General features: G+C 36.7%; 2 protein-coding genes across 3 annotated transcripts in view; both read right to left on the reverse strand.

Annotated features, from left to right (window-relative positions):
• Window positions 1–602, reverse strand: part of LSMEM1 (leucine rich single-pass membrane protein 1) — a 30,329-nt gene extending 29,727 nt beyond the window's left edge. Inside the window, exon 1 of the mRNA XM_044678825.1 lies at window positions 566–602. The gene's annotated coding sequence lies outside the window, so the exon portion shown is untranslated. The remainder of the gene's footprint in view (window positions 1–565) is intronic.
• Window positions 603–4,879: 4,277 nt separating this feature from the next.
• The window catches only part of IFRD1 (interferon related developmental regulator 1), a 28,436-nt gene continuing 13,993 nt past the window's right edge, over window positions 4,880–19,322 (reverse strand). For both annotated transcript variants that reach the window (XM_044677337.1, XM_044677338.1), the window contains exons 5-12: window positions 15,454–15,611; window positions 13,214–13,264; window positions 12,945–13,123; window positions 12,726–12,834; window positions 9,537–9,671; window positions 7,893–8,021; window positions 6,565–6,660; window positions 4,880–5,694 (exon numbers count right to left, since the gene is read on the reverse strand). In XM_044677337.1, coding sequence (XP_044533272.1) covers window positions 5,605–5,694; window positions 6,565–6,660; window positions 7,893–8,021; window positions 9,537–9,671; window positions 12,726–12,834; window positions 12,945–13,123; window positions 13,214–13,264; window positions 15,454–15,611 — 947 coding nt within the window. In that variant the 3' untranslated portion in view covers window positions 4,880–5,604. The remainder of the gene's footprint in view (window positions 5,695–6,564; window positions 6,661–7,892; window positions 8,022–9,536; window positions 9,672–12,725; window positions 12,835–12,944; window positions 13,124–13,213; window positions 13,265–15,453; window positions 15,612–19,322) is intronic.

A 19,322-nucleotide genomic window follows, 5' to 3' on the forward strand; every position in this document is an offset into this window, starting at 1 on the left:
TGATGGGAGACTCAGTTTTAATAGAGTTTCTTCACTGTCCTAACGATCCTTCAGTCACACCACACACATTTGGTAAGCTAGATATTAGCAGTATCCTTCAAAAGCAACTTTTGATCAAGATTCCTTCAAACCCTGAGCTCAAACACACCTGTGAGTAATTTCATTTTCTCTCGTTATCTCATTGCTAGCTAACCACTGATTTTCTCCTTCTGATTACCATCTTAAGAATATGACAAATAAAAATGACTATTTAACATTCTGTTTTACTGTTTATTTTCCCCACAGACTTTCAGTGACAAGCCACAGAAACAAGTATACGTTTGTATTTTTGTCCATCAAATAAAAATTATTTCCCCAAAGAATTTAATTCAAGGGCAATGGAGATACTTATTGAATGAATCATTTTGTTTTTTAAACCCCTTCGGGATTTATTCTCTTCCCAATCAGAATTTTTTTGAAATCTAGGCTAAAAGTTATAATCATCTAGGATAAACAGTGGAAACTCCCCTGCCCTCCAGGAAGACAACTCAGCTCTCAGAAGTGTAATGACATGCAAATGACTTACACCAATTCCAGTAGAGCTCCTCCAAATGGAAATCACTCAGGAAGCCACTACCCAGAAAAAAAACTCCAAAACAACCACCAAGAAAAAAAATAACTTTCTATAAATTTACAGTTTTCTTTTCCTCCTTTTCCTCAGGGCACGTGAGTTCCTATAGGTCCGGTAAAACCCAGCATGAAACTGTCATCTATTTTTAGTATTCAATTAGACTTGCTAGTGTGGGCTCCAAACACTGATCAATTTTTTCATTGCTATTTTTTTCTTAACCAAGCAATATTCTCTTTCTGTTTCTAGAGAGGAAGGCCCAGGGATTTTTGTGATCCTAGCCTAGCCTCAAAATAATGCCATGATGAAATTGGTAAGAACTATTTATTCAGATCCACGTATAAGTTTGGAGTTTATTAAACCTGTGTGTAAAGTGATACCAGGTTTTTTTCCAGCCCCTTCTCATGTTGAACTGCATATAAATATATCCTGGAGCAGGCTGGAAAAATTCCACTGTGAAAGGAGCCCAGCACAAGTAACTGGGGCAAAATATGTATAGTTTTGATAGGAGACCTCTAAGAGACTATGAAAAAATGTCCCCAGTTTTCCAATTTCCTTCTAATCTTGACAACATTTGTTTTTATTTTATAAAAGGTTTTCAATTTAATGTACTGAAAATGATCCATTTTACAACTCACAATGGTCTCCATCTCTACTCATAAATTCTTCTCCTATCCATAAATATGATGTTCCTTGTTCTTCTAATGTACTTTTATCTCCTTTTACGTCTAGACCACATATCTATTTTGATCTTATCTTGGTGGATGACATAAGATATTGGGTCTATACCTAGTTTCTGCCAGACTACTTTCCAGTTTTCCCAGCAATTTTTACCAAATAGTGATTTCATATCCCAAAAGCCTAGATCTGTATTTTTGTCAACCTTCGGTTATCTCAAATTTTCCAGAAACATATAACATACCTCTTTCCCACTTTGCTCCCGCTTCCTCATCTTCTTCTCTCCAATCCATAAATTTCCCCCCCACTAACAATACTTTTGGGATATTTCAATATAATAATATCACTAGTAACTAAATATTTCCTATACTGCTGACAAAATTGTCATTCTTCCGGAGTATGAAAACATATATTCCAGGTTGGAAATCCTTGGTTTACAATTTCCTGGGATCACATTTCTAGTTGACACCTGGAAAGCTGATGGGAAGGGATAAAATAGCTAGAGAAAAGGTACAGTATGCCTATCATAGTTGGTTTCCTTTACTATCGTTCAGCAGAAATTGATTGGTTGTTTTAGCCTTAAATCCTTACGAAATGTCAGAATCTGAAGGTGGTCTTCTCCCCTACAGTTGGTCTGCTTCCCCTGCCCCCTCCAAAAAAAATCTTAGAAACCCAAGACCTCAAATTCTTGCCCCCAAAGCACCCTTCCATCTCCATCCTGCCTATGCTGCGGTGCATTCCCAACTCCAACCCATGATTATGTGATCCTCTCTGCCCCTTCCCTTCTCTTCCCCACAATGCTTGCTTTCCGTCCTTTACCAAGACATTCTCAGTCCCATGCTGCTGTCTCTTTATCTGCCATCTGCTTTCATGGGCTTTCTGTTCCCATACCTTCCATTTGATTAGAATATGATTAGAATATGATTGCTGCCCTGTTTCCCGAAGCCAATCCTGGTCATCACCATACTGAACCCAAAGAACCTTGGGCTATGCCTACCCCTATATTTCCTAAGTTATCATTCAATGGGATACCAAAAAAAAAAAAAAAGGCAAAAATAGTTCCTGCCCTCAAGGAGTTGACAATCTAATGGTTCTCCAAGGTATTTTCTTACTAAACAATGTTCCAGAGAATGAACACAATATTCAAAATGTAGCCTGGGGAGCTTAATCCAGATGAACTATTTCCTGGACACTGTGCAGCCCAAGTTAACCTTTAAAAAAAAAAAAAAAACAACTAATATAATGAATAGAACATTGGATTTGGAAGTCATAAAACATCTGGGTTTAAATTCCATTGGATCTTAATGACCATGTGCAAGCCACTTCATCTCTAAAAACTTGTTTCCTCATTTGCAAAATGAAAAAACAAATATGCTAATAATACCTGCCTCACAATTTGGAGAAATAAGATATTTTTTTTGCAAATAATTAGCTCCACTCACATCTCACTCCACCTCCCCCCCCCCAAAAAAAAACCCACCACCTTTATTTAGGGATTATTCAAAATGGTATTATTTCTACATATGCATGAAGAGCTCCTTCCCTTTCCCTAGCCCTTCAAAGCATACCAATATTCTCCATCTGATTTCGATGGACTAATTCATGGGTTTGTATCATGTGTTTGGTGAAGCTTTAATTGGCTGCTGAGTCAACCTTAGTGGCTATGGTAGGGAGTGTAAGCATCCACCCCACCCCCCCTTCCCCTAGAATAGTTAGCAAGTACTTCTAATAGGAGAAGGGAAGCTGCCCAATCTCCCACTGGACCAGCAAGTAGGCACAAGTAGCTTCTTTTATATTTATACCTTCCAGACTTTAGGTAAAGTGCCCTAAATAATTGGTCAGTTTGGAAGGTTCATCTGAGTGTAATGAAGAGCTAAAAGCAACAGCAGTTGAATATGATTTAGTCTGAAGAGTTGATTGGACTCAGCCCAGCAGAGGATTAACCCATCAGCCCTCAAGAAGCAAGGCCAGCAGAGCAAGGAAGTCATCTGTCCATCCTCGATTCCTCACCCCAGGTGAGTTTGGCCCTATTCTTCCCAGGGCTGTGGGCATACAGACCTGAGAGGGAGTCTTTCAGTTTGGAGGTGGGATTCTTACATAACTACTGCTATTGCTTCTCTTTTCATTAAAAGCTAATTGATATAAACTGGATGACTGATGAGGGACAAGCAAGATTCTTCAACAAAGAGCAAGAAACTTCAAGCCCTCAGACTTGGCCGAGTATCTGACAGAAGGAAGTCAACCTCCTTCTAGGGACTGAACTTAACAACTGGCCCAAGGGAATGCTACACAAACATTGATGTTAAGCAATTATTATTATTTGGTGGTCACATATACTGTTCACATGTATGAAGTTTGTACAAATCCTTTTTTGTTTCTTTCAGATTAACGTTATCACATCTTCCCTGGTTTTCTATTTGTGAACCAGCTATTAACACTGAAGTCTTAATATTGGATTGGCCCTTGTGCTCTTTGATCAACCTGCCAACTCTGATTGTGAAGATAGGATTACTTAAGTTAAATAGGGAAGGTCCACAAGCCACCCACTTAATTGGTTTATACCTCCAGAAGCCACTGACTGCCCCCCTGGGCAATGCTAAGCAAATTTAAGGACTGCAATTGGTCCCCATAACGTGGAGAAGGTAATGTTAAGAAAGGTTTTTAAAAGAGGCCACAACTTCCTGTCAGGAGGTTTTGGGGCTGAATCTGGAGTGTGGACCTGGGACTCTGGTAAGACTGCACTTAGATCTTTTCCCTTTGGAGCCATTGTTTGGGTGAGTGAAAAGCTGACTCCTTTCCTGGCTTCTGGAGAGATTAAGTTTCCAGAGAGGCCTCCCTGTCTTGGAGGAGGCAGAGTGAGTATTCACCACTGGGCCCTCTGGCTAAGGGCTAATTAGCCCTGCCTGGGTTGAGCCAGGGGCCAGAGCAAATATTTAGTGTGTTAGGTTAGACCTCTTACTCTACCCTCTTTCACATCTCCCTACTTTCATTCTTCCTCTCTTTTTGTAAATAAAGCTGCTAAAGAGTTATTTTAACTTGAGCTATGTTAATTATTTTTTTAAATCGGCAACCACATTCTCTTATATTTAGTCCAACCATAAATTTAATACCTACCTGATTATTATCCAATTCATTAATAAAAATATATAGTAATCTTGTACCATTCATTTCCATAATACTCGTCTAACATCTAACTGTCAAAAGAAGAAATAAAGTCAGTCATGCAAGACTTAAGTTTGAAAGGAAGCCAAATCATTATATTCTTTCCTACAGAATCACAATTCTAAACCTTCTAAATTTTTAATGAGTTTCAAACTTTTAATCATAATGTTTTCTAGAATATTTCAAAAGAAAAAAAGGGCACTAGGAAGTTGCTTTTCTCTTTTTACTTGTAAAGAAAAAGTTCTTCATGGAAATATCTAATCAGTCATTCTATTAGCTAGTCATTAGCTTTTTATATCAATCATATGGCATGTGCATTTGTAGATTTTTGATATAACCCAAGTCATAATGTTCAAAGATTAAGCTTGTTCAGAAGTATTTACCTCGGGTAATAAAAAGCTTCATGTTGTTGAAAAAATAAACACTTAATGAGAAATGATCTTTATTTTAAAGCAACGAACTGGTCTTAACACAGGAGCTAAAATCAGTGTTATTGCTTTTAAAAATAAGTTTAATGAGTAATATGGCATATAGCATTTCATTAATATCAAGATAAAGCCTTTGTGTAGCTGAAAGTCTGCACGCATTGTGCAATGGAATTCCTTATAAGTCCAGTCTGAGAACTGAACAATGACAATTATCAAATTCCATTTAAAGGGCAAATATAGCAGCTTTTTAAGAGACTAAGAAACTTTCAGAATTAGACCGGTATACCTTACAGGGTTTAGGGTTTGGGATTGGTAATAGTCAATTAACATTTCTGGTAACCATAGAGTCAAAGATATATATAACCTTGTACAATTTATAATGTGCCTTTTTCATTCAGGAAATTATCTGAAATGAACTATGAGAATTTTTGGCTTGCTTCATAAATGGATTCTGATCAAACATTATAAAAAGTTTATTTAAAAGTTTACTAATTCTATATACAAAGAAGCTTCAATAATTACACTCACTTGCAATATACTGCATTAATAAATGTTACACAGTATTAATAAATGTTATAAGGAATTTAGGTCCCATTACAAAATTTCTCTAAGTTATATATGGTTACCCTGCCCCCCACCCCCCTCATGATAAAAATTATTAAATACTTTGGAAATTATAGAAAAGTTCTTGAATTAAGAAACGAGTATTTGTCTTCAAATTGCAGAAATCTAGAAGAATTCTCCAACATCTGCTCTCTTGTCACGACATTTACTTCTAGCTTTCGTTCGAGCTTTAAATGCTGCAGAGTTATATAAATGCTAAAAAAAAAGCAAAAAAACCCAAACAACAAAGAAGTCAGTAAGACTTGTTATGTGCTTACATGGCCAAACTTCATATACTTTTAAACTTAATACCGTAAAAAGATGGTGTGTTGAAAAAGCTAAGTTTATAAGTTGGTTACTTGAAAATCAGTATGATTTTTCTCAAAGAAACATTATATATGCATGGTTAGATTCATATGATGGAGCACAAAGGCTTAAGGAACCTCTAATGTACATTTTTTAACTTAGAACTCTACAAACATGCCTCTAGTTGCAAAACCCTTTCTCACTTTCCCTTTTGCCCTAGGCAACCCATACTGAATCAGAATCCAGACCCAAGGTGGCAAAACGAGATGAGAACCTAAGAGATTAGGGATGAATCCCAGGTGGTAGTAACATATGCAGCTGTGGAAGAGGTAGGAGGGTGGGAGTAAAAAGAAAGGAGGAGAAAAATCTCAGTAGGGAGCTAGTAGAGAAAGGGGATCTCCCTTGAGTACATATAAGTCATTCCTAGGTAGCCATTTATATTGTCATTCATAATATATACTCTTGCTGCTCACGTGTGTGTGTGTGTGTGTGTGTGTGTGTGTGTGTGTGTGTGTGTGTAAACACATGCACAAACAAGGAAGTCAGACCATGCAATGGATTTAGGTACTCAAACCATAATTCAGGAATGTGAAAAAAAATCCAAACACAAAGTGAAATAAACACGAGGTCATAGTAAACAGCAGCATCATTACAATAATATATATCATTAAGTCCAAATCACTGGGACATTATGGTTAAACTCTATCTGCTTTATAGTACAAATGTTCTTTTTAGTTCAATTTTTCTTTTAGATCTAAGTAAGATATTTTAAAAACCTACCCTTTCAAAACGAGAAATTTTCATTGTTTTAAGAGTTGCAGCATCAAGCATCACTGGTGGTCCAAGTTCAAATACATTCCGAAGAAATTCATTTGACTAACAAAAATAAATTAGTGCATTTAAGGTTTAACAGTAAATATTTTACATGGCAAAATAATAGCATAAATACAAATTTTGGCCAGTTGTTTTTCATTTCTGCATTCAGAGTAAATTGTTGCTACATGTTGTACCCTTTCAGACAGGCAACATATGCAGAACAGTGAATAGGGTGCAGGGCTTGTAATGAAGAAAACCCGAGTTCCAAACCTGCCTCTGAAATATACTGGTTATACCAATCCTGAGCAAGTTATTTAAACACAGTGATCCTAGGCAATTGCCTAAGACCATAGAGTTACAAAGAAGGTAATTACCTGCAATGATTATGTGAGTTTCCTTAACCAGGAGTTTCTACACCAATAAAATCATGGATACAGTCCCTATCCCCACATCTTACATTTATATCACAGAAACTAATCTTTTGGCCTGGAATTTCTATCTAGGATAATTAAAGAAGACTATAATATATTGGTTATATAATATATTATCTAAAAGTTTTATTAGAAAATTTTATTGACTTAAAAATATATAAAACATTTGGGGCCACCATATGGCACAATGGATAGAGGTCTGAAATAAAGAGGACCTGGGTTCAAACATGACTTCAGACACTTCTTAGTTGTGTGACCCTGGGAAAGTCACTTAACTTCATTTGTTTAGCCCAATGATGGTGAACCTTTTGGAGATGGAGTGCTAGGCACACCCTGCCCCCCACCAACCCACAGGGGAGAAATTAGGCTGCTGTGTAGAGGGGCAGGTGAAGTGAGGAATGTCTTCAGGAAGTGTAGAGAGGGGGAGGGGAGTGGTCTGGAGTGCTCGGCTCTCCTCCAGCTCTGCCCCCTGTGACCCACCCACCTTATTCCCCTGTGTACTCCCATTGGGCTTCTGGACAGAGGGATAGGGGATGTGAAAAAATGTGGTCAGGCATGGTGGAGAGGGGGAGGGGAGCAGCTCCGCCTGAGTCCATCTGCCTTTCTAGTAATGAACCCTGGGGTTAGGGGGTGGCCAAGTGCCCAGAGTGTTCTGCATGCCATCTTTGGCACCTGTGCCATTGGTTCACCATCACTGGCCTAGCAATTGCCCTTCTGTCTTAGATTATTATTAAGAAAGTAAGAGTTAAAAGAAATAAATAAAAAGCTTTCATTCACATCCGAAATACAGATTAAACTAAATAATTGCAAAATTGCTCAAAATATTTAAAATGACATGTGCAGGTAATATTAGAAACTTACCTGAAGATGATACTGCATCCCAGTTCCCAGAATCTCCTTAAAAGTATCATAAGTTTGTTTTTTGACCCAGCAATCAATATACATACGTTCCGGTCCAAATTTAACAGTTTCTGTTGGAAAATCACGCTCCTATCCAAATAAAAGAAAAGGAAAATTTAAGGTCTTTCCCTTAGGTAACTAAATTTCTAACCACATAGATGGCACATATATATGTTGAAATGAATGTGTTGCTAAACAATTTTCCAAAGTGACTTGACTTCCTATCCCTGATATTTTAAAGATAAATATATTTGAAAAGGTTCACAGAGTTTGAAAGAACCTTGAAGATCACTTTACTTTTTAAATTCTTTCATTTTACAAATGACAGAGCTTAGGCCCAGATTAAGTTATGTGGCATGTAATATAATAAGTAAAAGAACCAAGACTTGAAAGATATCACTTTGTGCTGTGGAACATCAAACTTTCCCATTGAATTTGGAGTCAGAAGGCCCTAATTTGAAACCCAGCTGTTAATTAATGCCTCTGTGTCTGATCTTGGGAAAGTCACAACTCACCCCACGGGCCTCCAGTTTGCTACTTTGTAAAATGAGGCAGTTAAAATACAGAGATGATAGCCAATGTCTCATCATGTGATCTAAAATCCTATGACTCCAAAATTATTGCTCTTTTTAAGACCCTATATAATAGACACTAGGACCAGCTACCTCTTATCCTATATTATCCTGCATAAAATTTCCAAATTTTTACAGAGGAATGGATAGCCTGGGAACATTTACTATTGTGCCCTGGCTACATTTTCTCCTATTCTGAATACTCAAGTAAGGGTATAAGAATCAAGAGTTTTAGAACTCTAAGATCCCTTTCAAGATAAAATAGTTGATTTTCACTTAGTATTCTAAATTCCATGTATATTCATATAAAAACTGTATTATCAGAGCTTTATTTTAATATCAAAACAATGAAAAATTACAATAAAATACAAAATAGGCACTGAAGGAACAATCAATTAACAAGCATTTATTAAGCATCTATGTGCCAGGCATAAAAGACATAAGGATGCAAAACAGTTTGGCCCAAGGCCCTCAAATGAAAGCTATAAAAGGAATTAAAAAAAAAAAAAGTTATGTGGTACAGACTGTAATAACAAAGACGATACTACAAAAGTCAAATATCTCTATAAAAGCTAATTAATGGTATATAGCTCATAGCCATATAGCTCAAAACCCATAATAGTTAATACAACTAAGGCTATGCAAACAGCCAAGGACAGAGAATAAGGTTGAGAGATGCTTTGCCACTAATTAAGCTATGTAATAGTTATAGGCAGGCCACTACTACCTCTCTGTGCCTTACTTATTTCATCTGTAAAAAAGGCATTATACTGATCTTATCTGCCTCAGTGTTTTTGTTTAAAGACAAATGAGAAAATATGCAACTGCTCTGAAAAATGAAAACTGGTCCTTTAATTTACTGTAGCTCTAAGAGCAACTTTAGAAAGAAATATTAATTTTAAGAAATCTCACTCTATTAGCATGCATTTCTCATTGTATTCTACAGTTTACAATAATCATATTTTTCTAATTAATAACGACTATTAAAGGTAGCTCCAGATTCACATAATTAGCCAAAGAATTTAAAAATTACCTCCACAGCTCTCAGAACATCTCTGAAGACAGACCGCTGCTTCCTTTTGTCAACTTTGGCTCTGTGTTTATTTCCATCTGTAGCCAAAGCTCTGAGCTTCTGAGTCAAGGATTCCATGTCTTCGTAATAAAAATCCTAATAATGAAAACCAAACTGGTTTTTCCTGGTCATATTTCTAACCTTTTCTGGAGATCACATTGTTAAGAGTTTTCCAGTTTGTAAAACCAAGCACCAACTTACTCACCAGTAGCCAGCTATTCCTACACTTTAGGTGAGACTTTGGCATACAAACATGCATGTTGATATGTAAATCCCAAATGCAGGAGACCATATGCCAAACACTTATTCACATGGACAAAATAGTTGCCTTTCCTCTTCTAAATTCATTCCTATAGATTGGTTCAACCTGTCCCCCCTGTCCATAGAATTGGGCAGGAAAAAAAGATACCTGGTCCCTGACCAGTGGAAACTTAGGAGTTAAAGAAAGAAGACAGATATATCCAAAACAAAACACTCCACAAGGCAATCTTAAATGCCTAATGGGTGGTATAGATTGGGAGTTATCTATTACCAAGTAACCAAAGCCACAAAAAAGGATCAAATAACCAAGGGAAAAAGTGTAAGGAGACCACAGAATCTTGAGCAAACATGAGGTGGGGTAGAAAGTGTGCCTAGGTTTCTAGAGATCAAACACAGATAGAAGATACTGGATTTAGCAATTATTGGATTACAGGTAAATAGTAATTGTTTGAAGCCAGACAGAAAGGAATTGAAAAGGAATAGAGAAAATTCCTTCAAGAAAGTTTGGCTGTCAAAGAGAGAAGGGATATAAGATGATCACCTGGGAGAATGGCAAGATCAACTCAAGGTTTTGTTTGTATATTTTTCCAGGTGACAGAAAAAAAAAACCAGTAGATAAGAGTCAATGCCTCAGGGTAATGGCTCCCAAAGGAAAGGAGAGTAGGAAATAAAGAGAACAGGTGAAGTGATTATGATGCAAAAAGAATATCCTACCTCTTAATCTGAGACTGGAAGAAAGGAAGAGATAATGGGTAATGATAAAGAACAGTTTAGAGGAAAAGAGTAAGGGGGGAGTATTTTCCAACACAGAGCCTCTATTTTCACAGTCAAAGAAAAAAGCAAAAGGATCAAGGGGAGAGATAATGTAGGAGATTTAAGAACAGCCTCTGTGGAGAGTGTAGTAGTCAAGTAGGGAAATATCACAGGATTGCCATGCAGGGGTGAGGGCTGAGATGAAATTAAGAGAATAAATGTGTAGTCAATTTACAGTGTGCACAGCTGTGCAACTTTCTCCCTCAAGTATTCAAATGACCAAAATATTTCCAAAACTTTCACCTTGTTATTTCAACTTTAAGTCAAAAATTTGGGGACAACTTGGAACTATGACCAAAAGGGTATAAAACTGCACACCCTTTTGACCCAGAAATCCCAAAGAGATCAAAGCAAAAAGAAAAAGGACAGTATAACAGCTCTTTCTGTGGTGACAAAGAATTAGAAATTGAAGGGATGTCCATCAACTGGAGAATGGCTAATTAAGTTGTGGTATATGATTGTGATGGCATACTATTATGCTGTAAGAAATGAGCAGGATGCTTTCAGAAAAATCTGAAAAGATATCTATGAATTGATGGCAGAGTGAAGTGAGCAGCACCAGGAGAACATTGTACATAAGTAACAGCAATGTTGTACTTGTCTGATCATCAACTCTGAAGGACTTAGCTATTTTAATCAATATCATGATCCAAGATAATTTCAAAGGACTCATGATGAAAAATGCTATTCATCTCCAGAAAGAGAACTGATGAACACAAAATGTGTATTTTTTAAATTTTATTTCTCATTCGTTTTTTCTTAACAGGGCTAATGAGGAAATGTTTTACATGACTTCACATGTATCATGTGCATCAAAGATTGCTTGCCTTCTCAGTGGGAGGGAAGGGCTGGAGAAAATATGGAACTAAGAAAAAATTATTATTAAAAAAAAGATTCCCCCTTCTAGGCAAACAAGAACCTCTCAGAAAAAGATGCCAAAAATTGTGACTGATTCTAATTTCAAAAGTTCTCAATTATAAAAGAAAATAAAGCTGGGCCTTAAGAAAATACATGTTCTCAGTATGTGTTCTTGCCAATTAAAAAATGGCATAAGAGTAAGAGAGAAGTGTTCTCCTCCAGAATGGTAGGAAGGCTAGGGGCAATTTTGAATAATTTTTAAGTAGTGGCTAAATATTAGAAGTAAGAAGAGTTTAAGCTTTGAAGTTTCTGACTACTTATGGCTAAGTATGTCTGTATACAAAGTTCACTGTCAAATTCTATTTGGAATTGCTCTCATCATTGTCAATTCCAGAAAATCTGTTTTATGAATCAACACTATGTGATATATTTCACTATCTACTAGTTACCCTCCAAATATGGGCAAACTCTTATTCAACTCTTTTACCAGGTCTCAGCTCACTACTTTAGAATGGCCCTCCAAAAACATACAAGGTAAGAAATCAGTTATCAATCTTTAGAGGTTATAGTACACAAAAGCCATTTGGTTTTAAGTATGAATTGGAGAAATTTTTTTCCCCACTGCTTTACCCAGATGCTAGGTTTTATGTCCACCTAAGTTAATCTATTCCTTTCCATAATCATTAATGGTACTGGTCATCTTATTAACCGACTTTATATGTCTCCAAAACTAATTTCTTACTATTTGTGGAAGACTGCATAATGTAGAAAAAGAGAATTGCACTTGGTATCAGGAAAAGTTTAAGTCCTAGTCAGATCGTCTGTGATCTGAGAAAAAACACTTCATCTCTCTCTGAGCCTGTTTATTTAGCTTCAACATGGGGCTCACTTGCCTACCTACACCTCATAAAGATTATGCGAATCAAAAGAGATGATATATTTGTAAAAGCATTTTGTAAATAGCAAAGTGCTATGTAAGTTGTATTTATGTAACTGTATTACTCTGACATTTTTAAGCATTCATCTCAACTGAATGAGCTTATGATTTTTGCACCTACCTACCTATATCTAAAATTATCAAGTATTTTTTTCCACTTGAGATAGGCCAATTCTTCAAATAAGTAACAGCAATGACTTTAGGTTGGTCAAAGAACAAAAAGCTGAGGGCAATTATGCCCTACATACAAATGTATTAGACTAGATATCTGGCATACTTACATTATCAGTTTCTCTTGCAAGTTCAAAAAGAAGAGCTAAACTTTCACCAGCAGCAATTCTCATGTTTACATCATCACAAGAGAGGAGGCTTGGAAGTTTGTGCAAATGCCTAGAAAATATGACAGTCATTATTTTCGAAAAAACAAAAAACTTACACTAAATGTACCATTAGAATACAAACAATGCATTCTAGAAATCAAACAAAAATTAAATACTTACATCTCAAGCTTTTTCTTCACTTCATTGGTTGGGCAGATAGTCAATAACAATGTCCACACTAAAAGAGAGCTGATATGAAGCACTGTATTTGGGGTGCTGCAGATGCCATTAGTGTCTTTCTCTTTGTGGTATGACTTGGTGAAGATATTTTCCAAACATTCCATAGCTGAATATAACTCCTAATTCACAAGAACATAAATTAAGATGACCAATTTAAACTTTATTATACTAGACGTATATCAAAAACGTATTTTAAGTTTTATACTTACAGTAATGTCATCTGTGGCAATAAAACAGCAAACTCCAAAGCAAGTTGCACACTAAACACAGAAGAGAAGGGAGGTAATTTAATGCTTACTATTTTAATTCTATTTAATTGAAGGCTTCCTAACTAAATTGCAATTTAAACTCATGAGAAAAATTGTTTAAATGGCATCTATTTCTGAAGTCCCCAAGCACAGCACTGCAGAAAAGCACTGCAGCCAGAGTTAAGATACTCAAGAACCAATTCTGGCTGGGGCCAAGAATTTTATTGTGGACTTGAGTGAATCATTCTATGATATGACTTTAAAGAGTTTCACAAGTCTAACTTGGAAATATGATTGTAATATAAATAGAAGCCATCAATTCTTAGTCTGGTTCTCTCCCCAAAATCAAGAAAGACCATGAATTCCATTACCTCCTCTCCCTAATCATATCAAAATAAATCTTACATAATTTATTAAAAAATACAATGTTATAAAATGCCAATAAGCAAAAAGGAAAAGTTAAAAGAAATTGCTACTTCAGCATCTAGGGCTGCTACATTTTTTCTTTATATTAATTTGTATAATTAGTCAATTATATTCTCATGCTAGATCAAATTCAGAAATCTCTTCTGTAAAATTAAAATAACATTTTTCTACTATGATCATTAAAAATCAATCTACTTATCTATGTAAGTGAAGCAGAATTTTTTTAATTTCCAAGAAAGGATTTTTTAAAAAAATCAACTCAAAGTAAATTCTTAATCACAAATAATGCCAAAAAGGTTTATATTTTTTTGGTTCTTTATCCTTCTTAATCCTCAAGACTAAATTTTTCACGGGCCAAATTGTGATCTGAGTTTGAGACTCTTTTTGTCTAATAAGGACCAGCTATTTCTAATTATAAACATCAAGCTCATTGTAATTACTGCTAACATGTGACAAAAGAATTCCTTTTCTATGCAATACCTGACTTCTTAAGATAAAAATGATTACATACAAGTTAAATCAATGACTTTGAAAAATCACCTGTAATTCTAATTAATTGCCAAAGTATCATAGATTTAGAACTGAAACAAACCCAAGAGACTATCCAATCTAACCCCCTCCTTTTGCAGATGAAGTTAAATAAATGAGGTGACCACCAGGGTCACACAAATTTAGTAAACATCTAAAGCAGAATTGAAACTTAAGTTTTCACCTGTAATCCTTATTCCATAAAAATTTGAGCTCTGGCACTTATTTAATAAGATTTTTTAAAACAATAAATCCTTTTTCAAAAAAATCAGAAGCAGCATTTGAAAACAATATGGCAGAATCTTATTTACCCTAGACTAAGAAATCATTCAAATCTTCCAATTACAAGGTACACTTCTGGGGTTTGGAGACAAAAGGACCAAAACAAAGAGCCTAACATCCTCAAGAAGCGCACACATAGACATGAGCATCTGAAGAGGAAGAAAGCATTTAGTGAAAGTATTTCCTTGGAAAAGGCACAAAAGTGGGTATTAGCCAGGGCAGCTAGATGGATCAGTGAATAGAAAGCTAGCCAGGACTGGAGACCAGAAGTCCCGAGTTCAAATCTGGTATCAAGATATTTTCTAGATGACCTGGGCAAGTCACTTAACCCCAGTTGCCTAGCCCTTATGCTCTTCTGCCTTGGAATTAATATTCAGTATCAATTCTAAGACAAAAAGGTAAGGATTTTTAAAAAAAACAAGTAGAGTAGAAGCCAGACAAATCCATGGCAAGAGCAAAATCATGGAATACATTAAATCTTAACCCTGAAAAGTACTGTTGATTCTCTGCCTCATTTGAAAAAAATAAAACAAAAACAAAAAAAAAATGGCCACATTACTGTTATATATCTAGGTGAGTAACCAGATGTTTTGATTTTTAAATTACTTACACGGCTGATCCTAAACTATTCAAAGCAGATGGAGGACAGGATTATTTTTAAAGATTTCAAAACAATTTTCCTTGGCAACATATTCTATTATTTAATACATGAAATAGTTTAATATAAGTTTAACTTTCAGAAATCTGCAATCTACAATTTTAGAAAAATCTCAAAAAAAAAATCTGAATAACATTAAAATGCTATTCTCTAAAACTAAAGGGGGAAAAATCAATAGACTATATAAAGAAGAAAGAGAAATGGTTATCAAAGGAGAAATACATTAAAATACATGTGCTTCTTATGCTCAGATTCCCTTAAGGAATACTTAAAATGGAAAACACTGACCCTGACTCATAATACTTACAGCTTGTCTAGCTTGGATACTAGCTGTTCCATCACAAATTATTTTCTTTAGAATAGGTCCAAGAGTCTTTAAAACCTCTTCACTTTCAATTCCAGGCCCCAGTTGTACACAAAGAATACAAGCCAGTCCTGCAGCTGCACGCTGTTCATCGCTTTTTCCTAGAGAAGAAACAAAAGTAAAACTGTAACTGACTATGCAGGCAACAAGTAAATCACCTTTGATTTAGAAAGATGATTATCATTTTTCTAAAAATGGCAATACTATGGTCTTATTTGACTTTATAATGCTTATTCTCCAAGCTCCAAATAATATATGTAGCTTCTGTCAAATTATAAAAAATAAGAACTTAATAAATATGTTTGTTAACCAATTTCTTCCAAAGCATTTCAGATTATGTTCACCTTTTTTTTTCCTTTTTAGTTAGTCTCATCACTCATCCTACCCCATCCTCAAAGTATGCCTGAAAAGGGGCAGCTCAGCAGAGAGAGGAGATCCTGGGTTCAATATTCCTGGGCAAGTCACTTAACCCCAATTGCCTAGCTCTGTGGTGGTGAAACTATGGCACACAAAAGGAACACTCAGAGCACTCTCCTCTGTAGGCATGCCCACCAGGGCTAGAGTTCGTTACTAGAAAGCTGGAGGGATGAGGGGCTAGGCTGCTCCCCTCCCCTCTCTGCACACACACACCACCTGAGAACATCACCCATGCCTCTAAAAGGTTCACCATCACTAGCCTAGCCCCTTACTGCTCTTCTGCCTTGGAACCAACTCAGTATCATTTTTTTTTTAAAAACACTTACCTTCCATCTTGGAATCAATACTACATATTGATTTCAAGGCAGAAGAGTGGTAAGGGCTAGGCAATGGGGGTTCAAGTGACTTGCCCAGGGTCACACAGCTAGGAAGTACCTGAGGTCAAATTTGAGCCCAGGACCTCCCCCATCTCTGGGCCTGGCTCTCAATCTACTGAGCCCACCAAGCTGCCCCCTCAGTATCAATTCTAAGAGAGACAATAGAATTAAAAAAGAAAAAGGTACACCTGAAAAGTACTCCATCACTAGCCAGTACTCCTACCTAAATGTAGATATGCCAATCTTAGCTGTGTGACCCTTGGGCAAGTCATTTATCCTTTACTGCCTAGCCTTGCCAGTTTTCTGTATTAGACTTAAAACTAAGACAGAAGGTAAAGATTATATAATAAAATAAGAAGATTCAAGAATTTCTTCAGTTGAAGGCCTATCTATAGTAAACCAGTCTCCTACTAAATAGTTGGAAAATGGTATTGAGTTCTCCCAAATTGACTGACTAAATATTATTCCAATTTGCTTCATTATAAGGATTATCATAAATTTTCAGAAAGAAGATTGCCACTACAATCAATGCCACTCATCCGAAAGCAAGGTCACCAGAATTGTTATGGCCATCACAATGCTATTCTAAGGAAGGTATGAAACATCATTGTTTATGATTGTCAGTCATTTAAAAATGTATTACCATTTTTTTCCGGGTTAAGATGGCGGCAGAGTAAGAAGCAGCTCTTAACCTCTCCTGACCAAAACACACAAAACTCCTCAAGGGGACATAAAAACAAGTCCAGACGAACGGAGGAACCCCACAACAGGGCACAGCGTGGAAAGTACGTGGAATCGGGGCATTTCCATGCTATAAAGGGGTGAAATAGCTCTCACTAAATCACGGGCTGAGCAACCACCCCACCCCCAACCCCTCCACACACAACATCTATAGCGCCAAAGGCAGCTAAAAAGAAATAGAGCAAGTTTGGGGCACCCATCGAGTCATTGGCAGCTCCGGGGCCTGTTCCTGAGAGCAGCAAGATTTAGGACCCCAAAAAGCTCAAGAAAACACACAAACGCTGAGCCCAGGAGCAGAACGCAGGCAGGTGGAGGCGTGGGTGGAGGCAGACACAGCCACGAGCTAAAGCTCTGAAACCCTGAGTGGGGAACCAGTGCAGACGGGTATACGACTGTGGAAGCAGCACCCTGAGACTTGTAAAGAAACCTCCTGCAGAGGATCAAGCAAGAGGGTCCACCAGGGGGCTTGACCTTGGAAAAAACCAGAACTCAGACCTCAGGAGCCAAAAGACCATGGACAGACCCTGAGCGCAAGGATAAACCTGAGAAGCTGCTGGGCTAACGATGGCTACCCAGTCTCAGGAAGTTCAGAAGAGAAAGATTAACAACAAGAAAAAGAAGTCTTTAACACTCAACAACTTTTACACAGAGAAAATCCAGACAACTGAGCAAACAGAGGAGGAGAACAAACAAGCATCCGGACCCTCCTCAAATAAGGAAAACTCCTCACAAGCTATGGAAGAGTTCAAAACTGAGATTTTGAGGAAAATGGAAGAGATCTGGCAGAAAATAACTGTTCAAAAGGTAGAATCTTGCAAATGGAAAGTGAGGCTCAGAAACCAAATGAACTGATAAGCAAATTGAACACCAGAAATGACCAGACTGAAAAGGAATACCAGAAGATTATGGCCGAAAACCAGGAGATTATAGCCAAAAACCAGAAGATTACAGCCGAAAACCAAAAGATCATAGCCGAAAACCTAAATATCATAGCCGAAAAACAATCCCTAAAGGCTAGAATTGAGCAATTAGAAGCTAATGATCTCTCAAGACAACAAGAACAAATAAAACAAAGTCAAAAGACTGAAAAAATAGAAGGAAACAAACATGAAATATCTCAATGAGAGTGACAAACCAAGAAAACCGGTCTAGAAGAGACAATTTGAGAATAATTGGTCTTCCAGAAAAACAAGAAATTAATAGAAACCTGGACTCCATACTAACAGAAATAATTCAGCAAAATTGCCCTGAAGTCCTACAACAAGAGGGCAATATAGACATTGAAAGGATTCATAGCACACCTATGACATTCGATCCAGATAAGAAAACACCCAGAAATATAATTGCCAAATTCAAGAGTTTCCAAGCAAAAGAAAAAATCTTACAAGAAGCCAGAAAGAAACAATTCAAATATCAAGGAGCACCAATAAGGATCACACAGGATCTGGCAGCCTCCACGCTAAAAGATCGCAAGGCTTGGAATACGATATTCAGAAAGGCAAGAGAGCTGGGCCTGCAACCACGGATCAACTACCCATCAAAATTGACTATATATTTCCAAGGGAAAGTATGGGCATTCAACAAAATTAAAGAATTCCAGGTATTTGCACAGAAAAGACCGGGGCTAAATGGAAAGTTTGATATCCAACCACAAAAATCGAGAGAAACATGAAAAGGTAAATAAGATACAGAGGGGAAAGAAAGAAAACTTATAATTTTTAAATTTGCCTTTTTAAGGGCCTCAGTGAGATCTAATTATCTGTATTCCTATGTAGAGAAATGTTATGTATAATTCTCTGTAGTGAACTCTATTCACTATTGTAGTAATCAGAAGAATAATTCACAGGGTGAGGGTGGAACACTAAATAATCTAAGATGACATAGGGGATGGGAAAGAGGGGGTGAATAACAGGGGACACCAAGAGAAACTTGAGTGAATAAGAAAATAGGATATTCTATTACACACAAAGAGGGCCATGCGAGGGAGAGGGGACAAATACTATTATAAGAAGTAGAGGAAGAGAGCATTAAGAGGTAATAATCAAACCTTACTCTCAGAGTAATCAACCCGGAGAGGGAAGAGTAGCTATACTATCCATTAGGACATAAAACTCTTATCTAACCCTTCTGAGAAAGTTAGAAGGGATAAACCAAGGGGAGCAGGGGAGTGGGGAGGTCAAAAAAAGGGAGTGGAGAAGGGGGAGGGAATTCATAAGGCCTTTAAAAACAAAAAGAGGGGGAAAAATAAGGGAGGGGGTAGAAAGGGAAGTTAATCAA

The sequence above is a fragment of the Gracilinanus agilis genome, chromosome 5, assembly GCF_016433145.1.
Source record: "Gracilinanus agilis isolate LMUSP501 chromosome 5, AgileGrace, whole genome shotgun sequence".
NCBI lineage: Eukaryota > Metazoa > Chordata > Mammalia > Didelphimorphia > Didelphidae > Gracilinanus > Gracilinanus agilis.